This window comes from Lampetra fluviatilis, chromosome 1 (assembly GCF_964198595.1).
Source record: "Lampetra fluviatilis chromosome 1, kcLamFluv1.1, whole genome shotgun sequence".
NCBI lineage: Eukaryota > Metazoa > Chordata > Hyperoartia > Petromyzontiformes > Petromyzontidae > Lampetra > Lampetra fluviatilis.
Window position 1 is genome coordinate 26,625,354 of NC_136275.1, and position 21,613 is coordinate 26,646,966.

Genomic DNA, 21,613 nt, shown 5'->3' on the forward strand with positions numbered 1-21,613 from the left:
TGGAGAAGAGATGGAGCTGATGCGGTAGGGGAGGACGTGGAGCTGAGTGGACTTGCCGATGACTGGTACCAGCGGTGTCAAGATCGGCCTCTGTGGAGGAGGCTCGTGAAAGACGCTACTGGGCAGTGAGAGGCAGTCGCCCACCAACAACAACGGAGGGCAGAGGAGCGAGGCTCACAACAACGAGCGGAGCGCCGGGTGGCTAAAATACAGAAAGTTGGCACGGAAGGGGGTACAGCTGGTGCATCTACCGGTCGTCTCAGTCAGCCAACCCATGGCACCTGGGTCTGTCCCGTGACCTCCTGCACCTAGCCTGGCACAGTAGGGGGTTACAGCTGGGTGCATTTATCGGTCATCTCAGTCAGCCAACCCATGGCGCCTGGGTCTGTTCCGTGACCTCCTGTCAGTGAGCCTTCGACACTTCGCGTTGCCTCAAAGTGCACCTAGCCTGGCACAGGCGCCGTGGTGACGTCACCGTCACTTCGTGGCGAATGGCGGTTGTATTGGGTGTACTGCGGTGACGAATGCACTGTGGTAGCAGTTGCACCGCAGTGACCACCGGCTCATCTGCATGCCCCTACAGAATATTTAGACAGCGCCTCCATCCCCTTACCCCGCCTCAATCGAATCACCTTAAAGAGCCCCCCGCTCTGGGTTTGTCACCATTAGCTCGGATGGCTACTGCCGCCCCTTCACTTCACACTTAAAAATGAATCACCCGCACGAGCGTGATTTAAATACAGTACAATATATATATAAACCATGGAACAAGAGCCAGCCGCGGTGGCGAGATGTTAACTACCTCGCCTGGTATGCAGGAGGTCGTGGGTTCGATCTCGACCCACATTTACAATCAACGTGTGCTTAAGAGCAATTGGTTGCCATAAATGTCCACGTGATGGGCCACTTTGTTGAGCTATCATTTGTGGCCAGGTCGCTTCTGAAAATGAGCTACATAGCTCAGCCAAATCTGGTAAAAATAATAAAGTTTAGTTTAATAAACAGGGGGCTTGGGGAGGCTTTCGTGCAGTGGTGGATAGAGCATGTTTGCTACTGATGTTTTATTATTATTATTATTAAGCAAGTGCAGCTGTGTAAAGTACGTGGACATCGTGAGTGTGCGATTGGTGACCTTTGTGAGCTCGTTGCGGGTTGAGCGGTGGCGCAAAGGTTAGCACACTGCATTCCGAACCCGGCGACCCGGGTTCCATTCCCGGCCAGGGCGCAGCGATTACGTCTGAAACGGTCGTGGCTGAGCCTCTCTGCCCCTGCACCAACCCACGCTGACCGACGTGGTGAAGTATGGCGACCCGCACCAACAACCGATGACAGCGTGGGGAGCCCTTCATCCAGCAGTGGATTGATTAAGGGCTGAATCAAGAGCGCACTGAGGCGGGAATTCTCGTTTTCAAGTTCGTTTGTTGTTATTCTATTCCGAGAGTCGCAATTTGTCAAAGTCATGCCCACGCGGAGTACACGTGGTGCATGAAATAAATATTGGCCAGCCATGCCGACACGTGTGCTGCTTGTGTACACATTCATAAGGGAAGCGGTGGTGTCGTTGTTCGCGCACTACGCTGCGAAAATTATCTGAACCGGTCCTGAGTCTTCCCTAGGTCGACTCAGCCGTAGTTGCGTATTCAGTGTGGCGTGTAAACGCCAGCACTGGGGGAGACAAAGGCGGTCGGGCGTGTTGCCGGCCACCCACCCCGTCGTGTGACGCGTGATCGTTCGTAGGTGCTCGATCACAGCACTTGCTGTGGTTGGAGGAGGATGGATTCTTTGTGTTTTTATTTAAAAATTCGATGAGCTATTAAGATATTCCAGTAGGGGCGGGTCATTCCAGCAGTTCAGTTGCTCAGTTCAGAGTTGAATTTGTTTTGGAGAAACCCCGATGAGCTATGAAGCTTATTTTCACAGTGGACGCGTTTGTTAAAATGCTGGTGGTGGCTTCAGCACATTGGCAGCACTCGGAACCGGGGCTTCATTTCGTCCTCGTTATTTTTGGGGAACGCTGCCGAGGCCGGCATAGAATCTGGATGACTGTCGCTACCACGAAAGCACAAGGCACCCCAATTCAGTCGTTCATAATAACCCTCCTCGGCTAACATCCAACACTGGGGATGGCTCACGCGTAATGTGGATCGTACACACAGTGGAGCCGGGCTACAAAGGAGATGGAATTCGGAGTGATGCCCCCACCCTAAATGCACATTTGATGAGGTCTTCCGGACGAGTCACCCTTGAGCAAAAAACCCACAAATATCTGCTTAGCTCAATTGACCTTACTCGGGGAAAGACACTTCTGAACCGCTGCACATCTTCGCTGTGGAATACGGGTTGGCTTACGTACGGTGCGAAAGAAGTTCAGCATACATACTGTACAACATATAATTTCGACACGAAGCCTCGGCCCTCCTCCCACGATGGTTCCGGCAAGGTCCCATGATCTGCCACATTTTTTAATGTGATCACGACGAGGGGCAATTATCCCTCCTCGTTGCCAGCCGTGCGCATGCCGAAACCACGTCGCGAGCGCGCGCTAAGCGAACACGCCGCATTCGGCGTGCCAACGTCCGAGCCGCATTTCACGTCCGCGTGCCGTCGCAGATCGCGTCCACCTCAAGGATCGCCGCGGAGGTATGCAGACCCCGATTCTCCTCCCGAGCGAGCGAGAAGAACGCACCTGGGCACCTCACCCGCCGGCCGGAGCTGCCAGTCACGCGCACGCAACATGGCTTCGCGTCTGCCGCCCCATCACTCGACGTCGTCGGAGCCCGCGGGCCATCAACACCAAGAGGACGACGGCGGCGGTGGCGGACCCCTGCCCTACCACACTGCGCTGGGAGCTCAGTCGTGCGTCGTCGCGTCGGAGGAACAGGGCCACTGCTACTGGCAGGACCTGCTGTGTCTCGCCGAGGGTCAGGTGAAGAAGGGTTTACGCGAGCGCAGCGCACACCACACCAACACGAGACACCCGCTGGCCTCAACACGAGCCGAATGGCTCACAGGCTCACAGGGCTGTACCGAATAAATGAAACTGGGAAACTGAAACTCACTCGCACGGCAGGGAGGGGTATTTCCTCTCTGGATTAGATACACGTGTACCGTCTGCTCTCCTCTCGCGCGGCGGTGATTGCGTTCGAGAGGAACGCCGCGTTATGGAAAAATCGCGTTATACTAAAACACATTCCTGCGGAGGGAGCTGGTAGGAACGTTGGGTTGCTCGGACAATGGCCAGGGTCAACGGCGGCGTAGTGTATTCCGCTAATATGCCCGACTGTGAGGGCGGGCACAAGCCGGCGTGAGTAGGTTAAACGTTTAATTTTATAAGGGCACCACGGGGTGACCAGCCCCTCCCCACCCAGCCCCACCCCTCCCACCCCCGACCCAACCCCCTCCTCCCCACCCCACCCTCCACACCCAGCGCCTCCCCACCCTCCCCACCCAGCCCCTCCCCACCCCACCCTCCCCACCCAGCCCCTCCCCACCCAGCCCCACCCAGCCCCACCCATTTTTGGATGCACGACGGACGGACGGACACAATAATCCCCTGTGGGCTGGTTTAACCAGGAGGTTCCTACCAGTATAATGTATTGCATAAGGTAAAGCACAGCCAGAGATGCCACGTGAGATGCGTACGCAGGCTGGGCGAAGACTGCGGCGCTTGGGTAGCATTTAGGAGCATCCAGCAGCATCCCCGCCTTGCGTGGTGCTACGCAGAGGCAACCGTACGACCGCTTATTCCTGTTCGCTCAATCGGGTTATATCCAACAAATTCCAACTGCATTTTCAGAGAAATTTAGTGAAATTTGATGCTAAACTTTGTTCGCATCGTACGTAGCCAACCGTGCGAATCGGAGGTGCGGAGAAGAAGCGTCGATCCGAAGCTTCGCAGAGTAGTTTTCCACTCCATGTTAGGGATAATCGCCTCTGGAAGTTAACTTCACAGAACTAGTTCTGAGGTCCCTTTAATTGCTTCGTACCCACACGAGGTGGTAACCACCGTCTCTTCTGCCCTGCCGTGGAGGTGTTTGTGACATAGCAGTCAAATCATTGATTCAGGCCTCAAGAGATAACGTCACCAAATTACGTAAAATATAAAATTACAAAAGACTGCTACGCAATGTGTTTTTTTTGGGTTGCAGTTATTGGTGACAAGGCTGAGACCTACAACCCACCACACTTGAGATTATTAGTTTTTGTTGTTTGTACTTTCTTGTTTTGGTGCCATTTCTTAATTTGTTTAATCATTTTTTGTTATTTAGCTTGGCAGTGGGGTTTTCATTTGCTTGGTGTATGTATGCGTGTGTTTGTTGGACTTTTTTTCGCTCCGTGTGAAGCCAACCGCGTATATTTAATATTGGTTCTTTCATACATATATATAATTAATGTACAGCTTTGTGGGATGCTGTTACTATGAACGCTGCTATATAAAAAGTATTATTATTATTATCCAAGAGAGCGTTGCAAGGAGAAGCAAGCCATGAACCCCTTAAACGCGTTGTCTCCGACAGGCGGCGATGGGAAGCGCCTCCTTTGACGAGAGCCATTATCTGAAGAGCTCCTACACGGTGGCCGAAGACGACTGCTTCCACGTGTCCCCCCTGTGCCTGCCCCACGACTTCCCCAACCACGCGCACTCCGGCAACAATCCCAACCCAGCGGTGGCCTTCGGGAACGCCGAACACACCAGCCGCGTCAGCGTGGCACTGCCCGACACGTTTTGCCCAGAGCCTCAGGCGTACGGCCACAGGACAGCCCATCACATCCCACCACCTCCCGGCTGCTACGCGTCGAGCCAGATGTTCGCTTTGAGCTCACACCAGCCCGAAAGCTCCCCGGAGGTCGACGGCCCCTATGTCGCGCCAGCCTCGGGGGGACACTGGGAGTTCGGCGTGACGACGGACGGCCTGGAGCGCTCGCACGGGACCCTCGAGCCCGAACAAGGAGCCGCCTTTCCCACGGCCCAGCGACACGAGGCCGCGGCTTCGACGAGCGGCGACTCAAGGTTCTCATCCGCGTGCCTCCCAGGTGCCTCCCACTCGGCGGGGCCGTGGGGCGACTGCGCCGCCGCGTTGCGCAGAAGCGACGATGATGGCATCGCCGCCGGCACCACCACGACCACCACCACCACCACCTCGTCCTCCTCGTCGCCGAGGCTCAGCAAAGACGAGCGCAAGGCGAGGTCCATGAAGATCCCGATGTCCGTGTCGGACATCGTGGCGCTGCCGGCCACCGAACTGGCCGAGCGGCGTTCGCGTCTGGCGCTGAGCGAGGCGCAGATGAGCCTCGTGCGCGACATCAGGCGACGGGGCAAGAACAAGGCGGCGGCGCACAACTGCCGGCAGCGCAAACTCCAGGGCCTCGCGGGACTCGAGGGCGAGCTGGGCCGGTTGGGGGCCCAGCGCGAGCAGCTGCTGCGCGAACGCTGGGAACTGGAGGGGGCCCTGAGGGCCACGCGCGTGCAGCTCCAGGAGTTGCTGCACGGCGGACACGTGGCGCCTGGCGGGCGCGGGGTAGGTGGACATTTGGCGGGTGGCGTGTTCGCCCCGAACGCGAGCGGTGGTCTCCCCCTCGAGCTGCCCCATTTTTCGCACGCGACATGAGGGGTGCGCGCGTCAGAATACATTTGGGGTTTTTTTTTATGTTTCCCGGCCACGATTGTTTCAGCCAAAATTGCTTACCAGATCCTACACGCACTTGCCTTCCCCCCCCCCCACACACCCACCTCGCTTTTACTCACCTGTCTCCCTCTGATGGAGCAGCATCCGCCACCTAAATATTACCTCGATGTTCAGCCAAATAGGCGAGCACGTCTTCACGACGGGCTCCGTACGTCTTTATTTCCTATTTTCTACATTCGCACTCTTTAACGCAACCCCTGGCGTTACAACCCCGGGAAACCCAAAAAAAGTCCTTCGGTTAATCGGGCCAACTGCATTCTTCCCCATTTCATCCACATCAGTATTGTAATTTCCACCACCCACCCACCCACCAAAAATATTTCACTCGGTTAATATATATATTTTTTTAAATCCCTTCTATTTTCTCCATCAATCCAACTTCCCCAAAAAAAACCCCCTTCCAAAAGTGCCCACCTCCAAATCCAGTGCATTCCATTTGACGCGTTGCAAATCCTACTTGTATTACACACGTTAGAAGTAAAGCAGGAAAATGGGAAAACATTGCTTCCCTGTCGTGAATGTATGCAAGTTGTCGTCAAGTCATTACATGTTTAACCTATGGATGTTTACAATGTCACAATCCCCATATTTCAACCGGTGTTCCAAGTGGAATAAATGGTTACTGCCTTTCATCCGGTTTAAAGGGCACAGACTATGAAATCAGTCAGTTCCAACAAGCAATGAGCGTCACTCATCTTCCATGCGTGGAGTCGAACCAGTAGTTGGAACTCCACTTGCCTATGGAATTGAGTAGTCTCATCATCGTACCGTAAGTGCCGATTTTCCATTAAAAATGTAAATTGTATCGAACGCCAAAATAGACCCCATGCAGGGATTCCGATTGTAAAGTCCACACTCTCCCAAGGGCCACGGCGGCTGGTTCGGAATCTCACAATGTGTCTCCCGAATGAAACCAAACGTCGGTTGTATAACCAGCCTTCGTGACAACAGAGCTCAATAATAAATCTGTTCATCAAAATCTGATGCCCCGCTCACCTCACCAACAGAAAACGATTGCATCGTTGAAGTTAAAGATAATCGTCGAGAATTCAATGATCAAATACATCTACTTGTAGTTGTTTGATCTCGCCAACCAAAATGTAATTTCATTGTATTGATGGATTAAAATGCTACTTTATCAAGTTCGTAAACGACGGTCAGAAAAAGTGAAAACGCGACGAGTGTTAAAACGATCTTTATTGCAGTAAAATGTACACTGCATACACGTGAAAATCGTTGAGCCACAGTCAAACACTTCCGTCGCATTCAAAACCCAACGCATTGAATTTCTACGACCGACACCGTTTGCTTGTGCAAAGCTGTTGCGCAACGTCTGAGCAATTGGTGACTCACGAACGCGTATTTCTGCTTTCTGAATTAAAGCATGACAAAGTATTTCCACGCACTTTTGGCAAGCCGAACCATGACTTCAAAAGACTACATCTAAGTGCTAATAGAAAGTGCAGTCGAATAACCACTAGGCAAACGCGTACCTTTATTGAATACAAACATCAGACGCATTATCTGACATACACTGCAGCACACTAATGGATATGTTAACATCAAATACTGCTTGAACAGCACGCACATGCTCGTTGAACTTTTCAAACATGCGGTGGCTTCTCTTGTAGTTTTTTTTCGTTTACCGTGAAGATTGTGGTCACAGTACGTTGCAGAACTTTGCGTAGAAATCATTTTTTTTTTCCACCTACCAGCCGACCCACCACCTAATTAAAGTGCAAGTTTACGCTGATGATTCCAGATCCATTTTCCCGAAAAAGCGAGACATGTGGGAGCACTTCTTCCGTACCATACGTAGCCAACCGTGCTAATCGGAGGTTTAAGAAGTCGAGCTGGTTTAAAAAAAAAAAACCAGGATAATTTTAACCGAATATGTAAAGGTGTCAACACCAAAATGGAACCCTTGGCTTTTGTAGAATATGAAATATCATTCCATTCAGTGGATACTGATGCAGTCATCCACACCGTCACAACGCAATTGCTAAATAAAACTAAATATATAGATGACAATGTATCAATGTGAAACACCTCCAGGGAGATATCCATGCAGAAGCATACTACAAATTAAAAGTCAGGCAAGGGTACATGCTCTCAACAAGGATATTAACAGCAACAATAAAAAGGAAATTGTCCTAAAAATGTAAAAGAATAAACATTCACACATTATTTGTATCTACATAAAATCAAGCCAAACTGCAATCAAAACAAAGATGGAGTTTCAGTAAAATTGAATGACAGTGAAAAACGTACCAAAGCGACCAAGTTATTTTCAACCATTACCTTTCCATGACATGGATCGGAGACATGGACTAGCAAACAAGACATCACTTGAAAAGTACACGAATTATGAGATGCATGTTTATAAAACACACCGTCAGAGAACGTCGTATGGATGAGAGAACACATGCAACTTACACGACATCTCGTTTTGTGTAAACTAGTTCTTTTATTTCACCAGCTAAGGCCCACTGAGGTGCATAGTTCTTTTTCGGAAGTGACCTGGCCACAAATGATAGTTCAACGCAGTGACTTCTCACGTGGAAATGAAGAGCAGCCAACTACTCTAAATGAATGTTTCCAAAAACCGGAGGATCCGGCGAAAAATCCAAAATACAGGCCCGTCAGGGTTGAGATCAAACTCATGCCCTTCCTGCATACCAGGCGAGGTAGTTTACATGTCGCCACCGCGGCACCCCAAGTCTTGGGTACACAAAAGTGGCCTTGCGTAGAGCACGTTGCGAGAAGGGATGATAGAGGAGACTGGTAGTAACGGATCCTCAGCCACAAAGAGGAAACGCACCCAAAACGAGGACCGTGGAGATGTGAGCGAAGAGATTAGCTCATGTGCAGCAAAGAGATTGTGGTATCACAGGACGAAGCAGTGCAGAGCTGAAGGCAATACAATCTTACTGCACATTCATATTTTTCTGAGCAAATATGTAATTTCAAACGGTTGCACCGAATTAGGATTCAGTACAGCAGTTATGTATATATATATAAAAAATCAGACATCAACGCCATTGGCACACCTCTTTAATAAACGTAATTGTGAGTCACAATGAATTGTGCTTAAAGACTTCCAAAATGTTTCTTCACAATGGCAAAAAAAGTTTGCACCTTCGAAATCCCATTTAAATGCTGCATGATGTAAATGCCTATTTACCATTATACATGTGTAGGAACCCATTACACATGCAAAGAAAATTACCATTTGCATTCCAGCAATGTTCAGCGGCAGCTAATACCAGGTACGTTACAAAATCAAGAGATTAAAATATATTAAGTTCGTTTGTAAGCATCGAATTATGTAAATGCGCATTTCAACTTTACATTCACTGCACAGGAAAAAAAGTCTGTTCTCCTGCTCTGGAGTGACATTCATCAAATATCCCTGGGGGGGGAATTGTTTTACATTCCTCAATATTGCTGTATCTTGCATTTTCTACGTATCCCTTTAATAATTAAGTAGGCCCAATGGGCATGTCAGATTCTTTGTCATTAAAGTAATTTCCATCCATAACTCTAAATAGTATTGCACATTCCCAGTTGATACTTCCAAGTTATATTCAATTGCCTCCTATCCATACTGTGCTGTATCGTTTCACCTGCTCTGTGCAGATGTTAATTTAATAAGAGCTGGAAATGTTCCCTAATACTGTATTCTAGACATGGGACAATACCAAAAGTCCAATTTAATCAGAGGTGGCTATGTCAAAGCTCAAACTCAGGATTTAACCAAAGCCAGCTTTAGCTGACGAGATGGCACGGGCATTCTCAGCCAGTGTCGTGCTGAATAGCTGCGAAATCTGGTCTGGATGGGTGGAAAAGCTGTGTAAAAACGAAGTTTTAGTTCTCAAAGAATGTTGGGGGTTTTTGTTTGCAGAGCAGGCCCCAATATGCCAAGCGGGTAGCAACAAACAGCACTAAGTTGTGGGTTTACCATCACAACACACTGGTGTGTTGACAAATTTACATGATCTAACCGAATTCTTTTATCGAGCACGAGTGAAGTTGATAAGAACGCAATCCACATGTGCACACACCACCTCGTGTACACCCCATTCATAAACGTTATCAACCAGAAACCTACAATTATTCGGATTGCAAAATAATTTGCAGCAAAATGTATACCCCCAAAAAATAAAACTCAACCTAAACTATTGTAGGGTGCAATCCACTCATTCCATGTAAAAATGGCAATTTTTTTCTGATCTAGCACCTCTGCATCACAATTCTCGGAAGCATTTTAAAATTGTGGTTAAGAGGGTTGGAAATGGAGAGACAAATCAAACATGGAAACTTAACACGCATCACGAGTCATTCCCATTCACCAGCATTTCACTTTGTCCAGAACTTTTTGGTCCAGAGGTTTTTGGGTTAGATCGCATAAATGTCGTTAACAGGACCCTGCGGGGTGGGCTGGTAGGAATAATACTAATACCGGTACAGGGATATCGACCGCACACACACGCGCACACACGCGCATAAACGTACACACGCACACACACCGCACGCACACACGCACACGTAATGAAGTTGTGTTGCTACGCTTCCAGTTCGCCGTGAATAACGATCCGAAGCCCAATAGCGCCCATTCATCACGCCGCTCGAGTGGGCCGGACACGCACACACGCACGCACACACACGCACACAGACACGCACACACACACGCACACACGCACGCAAACACACACGCACACACACGCGCAGGGGGAGCGGGCGGCCATCTTGGTCGGACGGACGGACAAACGGACGCGGACGGACGGACAAACGGTCGGACGATATAATCTATTGGTGGTCTGGTCCACTTCGTTCCTACCAGTAAAACCCACCATCACCCGACAACCAACTATTAAGGGGGTTGTCACGTAAACAGAACGTGCCAATTCGTCACTAGTACAGCACACCGGTGGGTGATGAAGCCAGTTGTAATTACTGGCGAAAACATTGTACTCTTTGTAAATGTTGTGGCTTGGCTCTCCCAACACACCGGCGTGCTGTACTGGTGACGAATTGGCACGTTGTTTACGTGACCATTACTAGTTCGCCGTGTAGGGTGGTAGCGGGTTTTAACGACACATTTATATATTTACGCGATCCAACCCAAAAACCTCTATTATGGATATTCGTCACAAAAAGCCTACGTGTTAGTCCATTACCTGATGCATTGTAGACACTTACCTTTTCGGTCAGAATAATATTTCTTTCTTTACACCTGCAGCAGCAATTGATAAAAAAAAGTTATTAAAAACAACTCCATCGACAAGCACAGCATAAAAAAAACACTCGCTATTTAGAAATCAATCTTTCAACCAATTCAATAAAAAAACAATGAAATTGCATATTTGATTTGTAAACATCTAAACACATGTTTGTATAAAGGTGCTCTGCAAATCTTACCTATTACCACACTGGTTGATATCTGTCCTAAACGGAGCTTCAAGCTGCTACATCAGGACACAAGCTCGGCTTGACGATCAGTCCACACGGCCTATCCCTGCGCTGGGCTGAAGGGACTGCCGCTACAAGCACACCAACTTGCTTGCTACGGTCGCAGCTGTTGTAGGGGGCCTCTGCAGCTAGTCTCCTGCGGCCTCCTCGCGTCCAGATCGCTACTCTGCGTCCACAGAGCTCACTGGATGGGGGGGGGGGGGGCTGGAACGTCTAGCGAACCTGTAAGGGGGAGGAATCCCGGTAGAGTGGGGTGCTAGAAACAACATGCAGTGACATCCTTCGGGGGGGCAGCTGCGTCACGTTCCGTTTTCTAGAAGCAGGTGGCGGCGGCAACTAAGATTCTTCTGGACGCCGATTTAACTCCAGTGGCTGCGCTGTCGAGGCGTGCGCCGTTAAGCTGTCGTCTGTGATAAAACGTGACGTCGATGGCTCCCGCGGTCACCTAGTTGAGAAACGCTGGGGCTGGCTGTCGTAGCTACACGTTCAGTCTCGACGGGGACCTCTTGGCTCTCCGCAGTGCAGAAGACATCTCCCTCTTCTAAGATCGCTTGGGCGCAACGATAAGTTGTTGAGCAAATAGCCGAGCGGTAGGTCGGTCTTGTGAAAAGTAAAACACCCAACGGACTGCGTGACTACGTTCAAGAAACCATGACGATACGAACTAAGAGCGCGCGGTTCACGGCGAATTACGCACGATTCTAGGAAATGAAAACAATCTAATCTTTAAAAGGTTTTTTGAAAAATTTATATTTCGCTGTAGTAGGTTGACAACACATTTTCCAAACAGGTCAGAGATGTGACTTATTAGTAAGGTCTTGAAGTCAATTAAAACATCATTAGAACATAATATTAAAATTCATTCATATGAAAAAGCATTTGAGCTGACAGGTCTGTGGTAACATCAATGATGGAAGCCATATGTTCAAAGCATTTCTTAGTGTGTTGCTAGTACGTTTATTGTTGTATGGAGGCCGACACGAAACATGATTTTTATTGGCTCGTAGAAACCAACCTGTTAAGCATACATCATCCCGTTTACGTGCACTATATCTGTAAATTACGCAGTGTTAAAGCAATCTAGACAATGGACATGTCAGTCTGTACTCAAAACTGATTTAAAAATCAAAACATGAAACTACAATGGAAAATATGAAAAAGCTCGACTAGGATTTACCACTATTTTGAATACGTGGAATGCTGTGTAAATTTTCACACAAAGCGGTTTTATAGCATACACTACAGACAAATGTTTTATAATCACCACCACCACAAAGGCACAATATTGAACTCACACATGCCACGGGCTATGGAAAGGGAGGTAAAAAGTTCTATGGAGTTGTCTGCCTGAAGGGGGACTGTCACTTTGGAGCCCACAAATCTGAGGCTGTCCTGTCACTCTTGGCTGGTCTTGGCTAATTACACTCTGGCCTGTTGAAACGTAAAAAATAGAAGACGAAACAACAGTTGTAAATCTGTTAATTGACTTCCAAAATTACTACACAAAAACATTGAAATATAGAGGGTGCTCTACACAAGTCACAAAGGCAACTGATGGTACTGACTTGTGTACTTTATTAAATAGTCCAACGCCTTTTTGTTAAGTTTAACGCGAAGGCTTTTTGTTCTTTGAAATGCTTTGTGCAAAAACATTATCTTGCGATGAAATGGTTAACCAACATCTTGAAAATGTCATGGTAGGAACATGAAAATACTAAAATGTAAGTTTATGTGATATGCATTACAGTAATGCATAAATAATAGCAATACATACCTTGGGATACTGAGCCACCATATCCACTCTTAATATCTCCCACGTCCTCCGTAGCCACCACCACCACTGCCGCCGCCGCCACCACCACCACCATCAGAGCCGTAGCCACCTGAATAGAAAGATCTACGTAAATATCTATGCCATATCCATTTATAAGACAATCATTTATTTTGTGCAATACACAAGACCCTTGCCATTTTTGCGCACCGATTTGCATAGTGTAATTTTTCAAAATGCGCATGGATTTTTATGTAAATTTGCCCTTAGCCTTCTTTGAAACTATCTTTCCTTGACGTAACATCTGCTGTAAAATGCAGGAATCTCGCATTTTAGAGTTTTTTCATCCCACTGAGATCCTCCTTCCAAAAGTAGAAAGGGGATTTAATCACAATAACAGTCAATCGACATGTAAGGAAAGTTGAATATTATCAGATCTTACCAGTTATTAAAAAAAAACTAGTTACTAGTTACAAATATTTTTCTTCATCATACCTCCATATGGACCTCCAGAGTTCCTTCCTCCATAGCTTCCACCTTTCATGGGTCCATAATTGGACTGTTGGTGGTTGTAGTTACCAAAATCATTCCCACCATAGCCCCCACCACCACCACCTCCACCACCATAGTTACCTGTTGTGCACAGTTACATTTTAGGACAAATTCTCCACATCCCAAACATTTTAAGTAAAAAAAAAAATCTAAAAAATGTACAAGTGACTTGATTGAATGTTTGGCAAATTTATAATGTAAGTGTTGCAAAACTTACCACCACCATACCCTCCACCACCCCCATAGCCATCATAACCACCTCCGCCATATCCACCTCCGTGGTTGCCATAACCTCCGCCATAACTGCCGCCACGATCTCCATACCCACCGCCCGCACCACCTCCATACCCGCCACCTAGGGCGCGGGGGGAATAGACAGGCACCACAACTTAATACTACTCGTAAATAGTCACCCAAAATGTTCTCGCACGTCAAGGATTCACCACAAGAACCCATGTCTTTTTAACACGTAATCCTTCCATGAGCAATATCATCCATAGTAGGTTTTTTAGGGTTAGATCGTGTAAATGTGTCGTTAAACCCGCCACCACCCAACACTAATTTTGCTCCAATTCAGTTTGTTTTGACCATTCTTTAGAGGAATTATTTTAATTATGCAAAAACTTAATAGAAAACACATTTGAAGCATTGTGGGAGTAATTGTGACATATAATTTGCGAATCTTTATATGCATATTTCATACCCCACATAGCATGCTTCAAGTATAAAATGTACAAGCATAAAATGTGTAACATTAATCTGGCAAAAACTGTATTCACAAGTGTTCCTTTTACTAAAGAAAAATGACCAAGTTAACACGAGGTTACTTAAAAATGGGTTTTGAAAATAGAAAATTGTGGAAACACTCAACACGAACCAGCATTTATTCACCAAATTCTTAGGTTGTTAAAAAAAGCCAGTACTTACCACCATAGCTGTCGTAACCATCTGAACCCCCATATCCACCACCACCGTAGCCACCACCTTCAAGAAAGAACATCATAATTGATGTCATATTCATCAACAATCAGCGAATCATGTAAACACACAACCGTCAAAGAACTTGATAACATATTTACCTCCACGACTGCCTCCGTATCCTCCTCCCCCGCCTCCATTTCTTCCGCCATAGCCACCGGAGCGGTCTCCTCTCCCTTTTGAAAACACAGGAAAGGACAAAAACATATTTTAAGCGCAGATTCAACCCGAGCCCATTAACTCTTTCCACATTTCACTTACTCCCTAAAATACATAAAATAAATGGGTATTTAAATATCAGGATTCTCAAATATTTTTTTTAACCTTACCGTGATGGTGCAGTGAACAGGAGACCGAAAAGTCCTCGCCACCTTTGTCATGAATATTGACTTAAAACCAGGGAAGAATATAGTAGGCTACTGTATATACATTCATTAAATATAACCAAAAGTGAACACGCGTTGCAGAAGAAGCATGCGGCTGAAAAGTATTTGAAATTAAATAGCAGCGCCATCGGGGATTGTAAACATAAAATGAATAATCTGTATCTAAATGTAATTTTAAGAACAGTATTTGAGGTAGGGGACTTCCTGCATTGTGCTGATATATGACAGATCAAGTGTTACTTACCAGAGGTGGGACAAAGTCATTGTTATGCAAGTCCAAGTCGAGTCGCAAGTCATAAAATTCATGACTCGAGTCTGACTCGAGTCCAAGTCACATGACTCGAGTCCACATCTCATAGGTGGGACAAAGTCATTGTTATGCAAGTCCAAGTCGAGTCGCAAGTCATCAAATTCATGACTCGAGTCTGACTCGAGTCCAAGTCACATGACTCGAGTCCACATCTCATAGGTGGGACAAAGTCATTGTTATGCAAGTCCAAGTCGAGTCGCAAGTCATCAAATTCATGACTCGAGTCTGACTCGAGTCCAAGTCACATGACTCGAGTCCACATCTCATAGGTGGGACAAAGTCATTGTTATGCAAGTCCAAGTCGAGTCGCAAGTCATCAAATTCATGACTCGAGTCTGACTCGAGTCCAAGTCACATGACTCGAGTCCACACCTCTGTTACTTACCACCTTGTCTTGGGTCTCCTCCCAAAGAGTTCATCTCTTGCTTGGAGAGAGCCTTCCGCACTTCAGCCTTGTGCCCATTGATGGTATGGTACTTCTGAACTAAAATAGAACGAGGATACAGAAAATACAACTTATAAATCCACCCCCATGTATAAAAAAAAACACACACAAGCAATGCAAGTTCGTTGGAAAGTGTCAAGAGTGCAAAACACTTAAAAAGCCAGTTTGGTCATAATACTCAAAAAAATATAGCTCGCAAAGCCAAGTTTGCTTACAGCTTTAAACTACTGCAGAGCATTGCCGGTGTACAAAGCGCGACCTACCAACCACTTTGTCAACGGCGTCGTGGTCAGAGAACGTGACAAAGCCAAAACCTCTCTTCTTGCCAGACTGGCGGTCCTCCATGACATCCACAGACTCCACCATGCCATATTCTGAAAAGTAATCTCGCAAATGGTCTTCATCCGTGTTGTCCTTGATGCCACCCACAAAGATCTTCTTCACCTTCAGATGGGCACCAGGCTTGAGAGAGTCCTGTGAAAGGCATACGAAACAGGTTACACCAGCTACCAATGATGCACAACATTTACAGAGATTAAAATAGAACATACAATTCAAAAACACGTTCAGCATGCACAAATATAAAATGGAACTGGCAAGAACACAACTTAATATTGCTTTGCATTATGGAAAATAAATGGCACCACAAAACTGCCATCAACACCCAGGTTGTTCTCGAATGTGCTCGCACAACATACATTTATTTTAACAATGGTGTAATGCAAATGCTCTCAAAAGGTGGTTCATGGACAATAGGGGGTTTAAAAGGCATTATGAGAACGCGTAGAAATGTCATCCCCTACTATTAAACTACTGCAACCTATGTCAGTGACACGTAGCACTATTGCAATATCCTTGTACTCGAAGGTTGAGGCGAAAAATAAATGTCCTCGTAAATTGATTTGATTACAAATCCTGCAGAAGGATAAAGGGTTTAACAGGATTAAGGGTTTAGAGGCGGCCACAATAACTGTTGAAGCTGACAATCCCCAGCGCGATTTCAAAGACTGCGAGAGGGGGTACCCACCTCACGCGAGATGGCACGCTTCGCTTCCACCACGCGGCCGTCCAGATGATGAGGGCGAACCTCCATCGCAGCGTCCACCTCCTCGGCCGACATGTACGTCACAAAGCCAAAGCCTCGCGAGCGCTTTGTGTGGGGGTCCCTCATCACCTGTCAAGCAGAGAACAAGAATCAGGTCAAGAATACTTAAAAGAGGCAATGTGTAGCGGTACCACGATCCACCCACAATCTGTGACCAACAATTACCCTGATTTAACCCTGTAATATACGAGACAGAGTACTACCGCCATCTATTGGCGGAAGTCATATCTTTTCTAGATTTGAAGCTTTCGTGACTGCAAGGATTCATACTCTTAGTTCTTTCGGTAAAGTCACGTAAGTAAAAAGTGAAATAAAAATTAATAAAAATAAAATTAAAATAAAACAATACCGTCACAGCCAGTTCCCACCTGATGACGGAGACTTGTGTTGCCTCTGAAACGTCGTGATTTTTATTGTTTTATTTTTATTTATTTTTTTACCTACGTGACTTTACCGAAAGAACTAAGAGTAAGAAGTCATATCTGTGTGTATGAAGCCTAAGGGATTTTTTATTTGCAATCAGCCATAACGAAAACTGTTGTATACTTATGTTAGCGTTTGTTTCGGACTTGTCCCAAGATCCAATCATTTGCGATTCACATATTGGCAACCGATAGCAAGCCACCAAGCGAGACCCCATCCTTTCCCCAAGTCACAAAAGGATCGGTTGATAAGATGCAGCCAAAAGGGCTTCGGCAAACCCATAGTCCTGCTTTAGCACACAGAAGCCAGTGGGACAGGGTCAACAAAATAGGAAAACGACTGTACAAACTATGAACGGCAACAGAGAATCCCGACTCGTGGTTTTCCGGCGAAACAATTAACTTACCACACAGTCGGTCAGCGTGCCCCATTGTTCAAAATGCTTCTGCATGCTTTCCTCGGTGGTCTCGAAACTGAGGCCACCGATGAACAGCTTGCGCTGCTGCTCATCTGGAGAGTAGTGCTGTAAAGTAAGCAAAAATCAAAACGTTATAAAGTAATCAATGACACATTTTAAATGTACTGCATAACGTAACGTATTTCCAGTAAAAGAGGACCTTCAAACCATCGTTTGCACATTTCCCCCAATGGATTCAAGATATCACCAAGTGCTCTTGACGGGAAACTGGGGTGATTGTACAGTTTCCATCATGTGTGCGTGGGCGGTAGTGACGTCACCGCGTACATCTGCGTGATGACGTCGACCGCATAACCCACCCCCCACTCCCCTCGGCGTTTTGCCAGGTTCGTGCATGCCGACGTCACGCCTTCCCCTCCCCCTTCGCCGTGTATCCCACGCAAATGCGCGATCAGCAGTGCTATTACCGTACTACTGGCCGGCTAACCCGTCGCGCCTTTTGACTCGATGGCATTCGTCGGGGGTTGGAGGGTCAAGAGTACGGGTGGCCGACACGCGGATGGTGACGCGCGGTCGGGGGGGGGGGTTCAGTAAGTTGGGGGGGGGTACCAGGGGAAGCGTGGGTTGGGAGTTAGTCGGGGGGGGGGGGGCGAGGAGGGTGCTGGCTGGCCTAAGGGAGGGACGGTCACGTCCAAAGGACGTGCAGGTCTGCTCGTGGATATATAAAAAGGGCACTGTTACGCAACAGGCCGTGATTTTCCAGCAGGTGGCAACTGTAGAGTCCTGTATTGCGTGAACACGTGGCACTTTGTAAGCTTACTTCTCAAATTCTGGGACAAAACATAGAAAATGAATTGGCATATAATTACCATACTTTAACATCATAACGTGCATTCGCAATTCACCCTATTTAATCAAACCATAAGAAACCTAAAAAGGTTTCTTATGGTTTGAAGCCGCTAATTTTATGAAGGTTAAACATCAACAGTACCAGCAACTTACCCAATCATTAGATTTCAAGTATATTAAACAATAATATTGCACGGTATGATAAAAAGGGGTTTTATTGGGTTTCCAGTTCAGTTTAAACTTTAAAAAATATAACCATCACACGGAAAGTAACACATCTACTGCCATGATACTAAAGCTCTAATCAAATGTTGGCCAGCGTGGCACGATAAGTGTCTAGTTTGTTTGAAAAAGCAATTGCAAGCAAAACAAGTAAAAATCGTTGCACGTGGCTCATGAAACATATCGAGAGCAAGACTAGATCGCAGTACGCACTGTTGTGAATACACAATGGCCATGCAATAATTCGATTACAAGTATTAATTCTAGATTTGAAGCTTTCGTGACTGCAAGGCATCATATTCTTAGGTTTTTTCGGTAAAGTCACGTAGGTCACAGCCGAATTAGCTAATTCGGCTGTGACGGTCCCACCTGACGACGGAGACTTGTGTTGCCTCCGAAACGTCGTGATTTGTTTTTATTTTCATTAATTTTGATGTTTTACCTACGTGACTTTACCGAAAAAACCTAAGAATATCGATTACAAGTAGGTGTCCGTTGACAATATTGGTTCTATACACACACACCTCAAGTTTGACATTAAAACTTGCACACGCTGGGTCATTTGAGCGCTACAGATCGGCTCAATTACCCACTGCTGCTGGACACAACAGCATACCAAGAGCAATCAGACCTGTCTGTCCACGTGCTTAACGATACAAAGCTAACCGCCTAGTTATGACGATGAACGGCACCGACACATGGCAATGTCTCACCACCAGCATCTGAAGATGTGCAGAGAACGCGTTCGAGAGGAGCAATGTACAGCCCTTTATAAATCTACTTCTCAACTATGTAAGGGCGTTAAGACTTCACCACGCTGCTCAGTGAGGGTTTCTAAAGGCGCAGCGGAGTATTTACGTAGAGGACAATGGATCTACAAAATGTTTACCAGATAATTCCCACTGATATATATAGCTCTTTTTTTAAGAGCGATCTCACCACAAACGATAGCTCAACGAAGTGCCGTATTATTAAGACACGTATAGCAAGCAAATACTCTAAAACGCATGTCTCTAAAAGTGGAGGGAAACCCTCGAGGTCCCGGGGAAAAATCCACGCGATCACGGGGAGCCCACGAAGGGTCGGGGGATCGAACCCACGACCTCCTGTATACCGGGCGAGTTAACATCTCGCCACCATGGGCCATTGATGCACGGTCCTCTTTTTGAACAAAGGTTTCAGGCGTATAAAGAGTGAAGCAGTCACACACACACCAATAACGCACACACGTGTACTGGACGGTGCACAACACTTAAAAATGCACACATCCCCGACTGCATGCACCGTATCGCATATAGCAGTGCACCGATAACCACAGCCATAGTTAACATTACACATTCGGACAATACGCTGCCCGCCATCAGTCATGCGGCCACCACCATGGCAATAATCGCCAATGCCCCATCACTCTCGCCTGTGCCCTCACCCACCGTATGCTTCCTCACACAATTCCGATACCATCACCGTACTCATCGACGCTCTCTCAGCATTGTTACTCTCGACGGTGTGCGACCGTGGTCCATCCAGGACAGACCGTGCCACGTGTAACGACGCAATGTCCGATCCACACACACAAAACGAAGGGGACGATCATAGCGACACTATCCCACCCCCCCCCCCCGCTTGATCCGAACGCGGTCGTCTGGCCGTTGCTCTGCATCCACAACAGCCGTACGAAAGAAAGAAGAGAGCTTATTCCCCCCTATTCACTGTCACAAACCAACCCTCACCCACTCCCCTCACCCCCCAATGCCCTTGCCTTGACGATGCACGCACCGCCGGCCGCCATTTTACATTTCGCGGTCAGGGTTAACTTTGTAAAAAGACAACAAAAAACACACAAACGCCACAAACACAACCAGACAGCGAGGAGGATTTAAAAAAAAAAACATCTCCGCTGAATAAAACAACTAAATATTAAGCGGGTGAGTGAGGGTGGTGGTGGTAGAAGCGATCTTACGTCTCCGGGCATGTTTCCCGCCTGGGCGATGTCTTTCAAACAGCGACGACGAAATGGGCGACGAGGAGAAGCGCGCGCGTGTTTTTATGAATTCCGGAAGACGTCTTCCTCTTCCGGAAGATGTTGTCTTCGTCTTCCGGAATACGGCGTTCGTTTTGGCAATACACGTGCGCTAAAGTCACGTAGATGAAAAAACTAAATAAAATAAATTAAAATGAAAACAACTAAATTAAAACAAATCACCACGTTTCGAAGGCAACACAAGCCTCCGTCATTTAATGTAGTTGTTTTAAATTTATTTTATTTAGTTTTTTTTTACCTAAGTGACTTTACCGTATGGGGGATGCGTTCTACCAGCCTTGTTGTATGATTGGTGCTGTACTTGATAGAGGTGGGACAAAGTCATTGTTATGCAAGTCCAAGTCGAGTCGCAAGTCATCAAATTCATGACTCGAGTCTGACTCGAGTCCAAGTCACATGACTCGAGTCCACATCTCATAGGTGGGACAAAGTCATTGTTATGCAAGTCCAAGTCGAGTCACAAGTCATCAAATTCATGACTCGAGTCTGACTCGAGTCCAAGTCACATGACTCGAGTCCACACCTCTGGTACTTGATACAGGTATTTTGCTGTGACAGTTCCACCTGAAGACGGAAGCTTGTGTTGCCTCCGCAACGTCGTGATAAAAGTTATTTATTTATACCTACGTGACTTTACCGAAAAAAACATAGAGTATGAATCCTTGCAGTCACGAAAACTTCAAATCTAGAATGATTGGTGCTGGTTCTACAGTGTTGACGGTTTCGAAACCTGACCATGTAAAGTAGACAATCGCTTATGGATTGTTTTGTTGTCTTGCCGTAACCAGGTTTCAATAGTGTAACCAGGTTGCCGATCGAAAAACGAGAATGTATTGCCCAAAGTGGTTTTATTCCTGTTCTAAAATAAACCAAACCAAAATGAAGATTGTTTTCCTCTTCCAGAAGATGCCACGCCAATAACAAAAAAAATCTGATTTAATCTTCTAGAAGACG

The 21,613-nt window shown here is 46.8% G+C and overlaps 1 protein-coding gene across 3 annotated transcripts; it reads right to left on the minus strand.

Moving 5' to 3' along the window:
- Positions 1-6,877: 6,877 nt before the first annotated feature.
- On the minus strand, positions 6,878-20,677 carry LOC144934399 (heterogeneous nuclear ribonucleoprotein A1-like). Of its 3 annotated transcripts, XR_013637160.1 has the most exons (12): positions 20,579-20,677; positions 17,536-17,652; positions 16,629-16,775; positions 15,865-16,075; positions 15,542-15,640; positions 14,562-14,636; positions 14,410-14,466; positions 13,700-13,837; positions 13,426-13,563; positions 12,934-13,042; positions 10,890-10,923; positions 6,878-7,540 (listed from the first exon to the last, which is right to left on the minus strand). XR_013637160.1 is itself a non-coding variant. In XM_078860130.1 (11 exons), the coding sequence occupies exons 1-10, from the start codon at positions 20,588-20,590 to the stop codon at positions 12,963-12,965; spliced, it is 1,074 nt and encodes a 357-aa protein (XP_078716256.1). In that variant the 5' UTR covers positions 20,591-20,677; the 3' UTR covers positions 8,295-10,923; positions 12,934-12,962. The 3 variants fall into 3 exon arrangements, 2 of the variants coding, with proteins under 2 accessions (XP_078716256.1, XP_078716247.1); XM_078860130.1 differs by lacking the exon at positions 6,878-7,540 and having other exon boundaries at positions 8,295-10,923; XM_078860121.1 differs by lacking the exons at positions 6,878-7,540; positions 10,890-10,923 and adding an exon at positions 11,931-12,590.
- Between the last annotated feature and the right edge of the window lie 936 nt (positions 20,678-21,613).

Excerpts from the sequence above, each read along its gene's own strand:
- LOC144934399 (XM_078860130.1), bottom strand. Across the intron at positions 16,076-16,628 it reads AGCGTGCCATCTCGCGTGAG|GACTCTCTCAAGCCTGGTGC; the intron begins GTGGGTACCCCC and ends TGCCTTTCACAG. Across the intron at positions 14,467-14,561 it reads ATACGGAGGCAGTCGTGGAG|GTGGTGGCTACGGTGGTGGT; the intron begins GTAAATATGTTA and ends TCTTTCTTGAAG.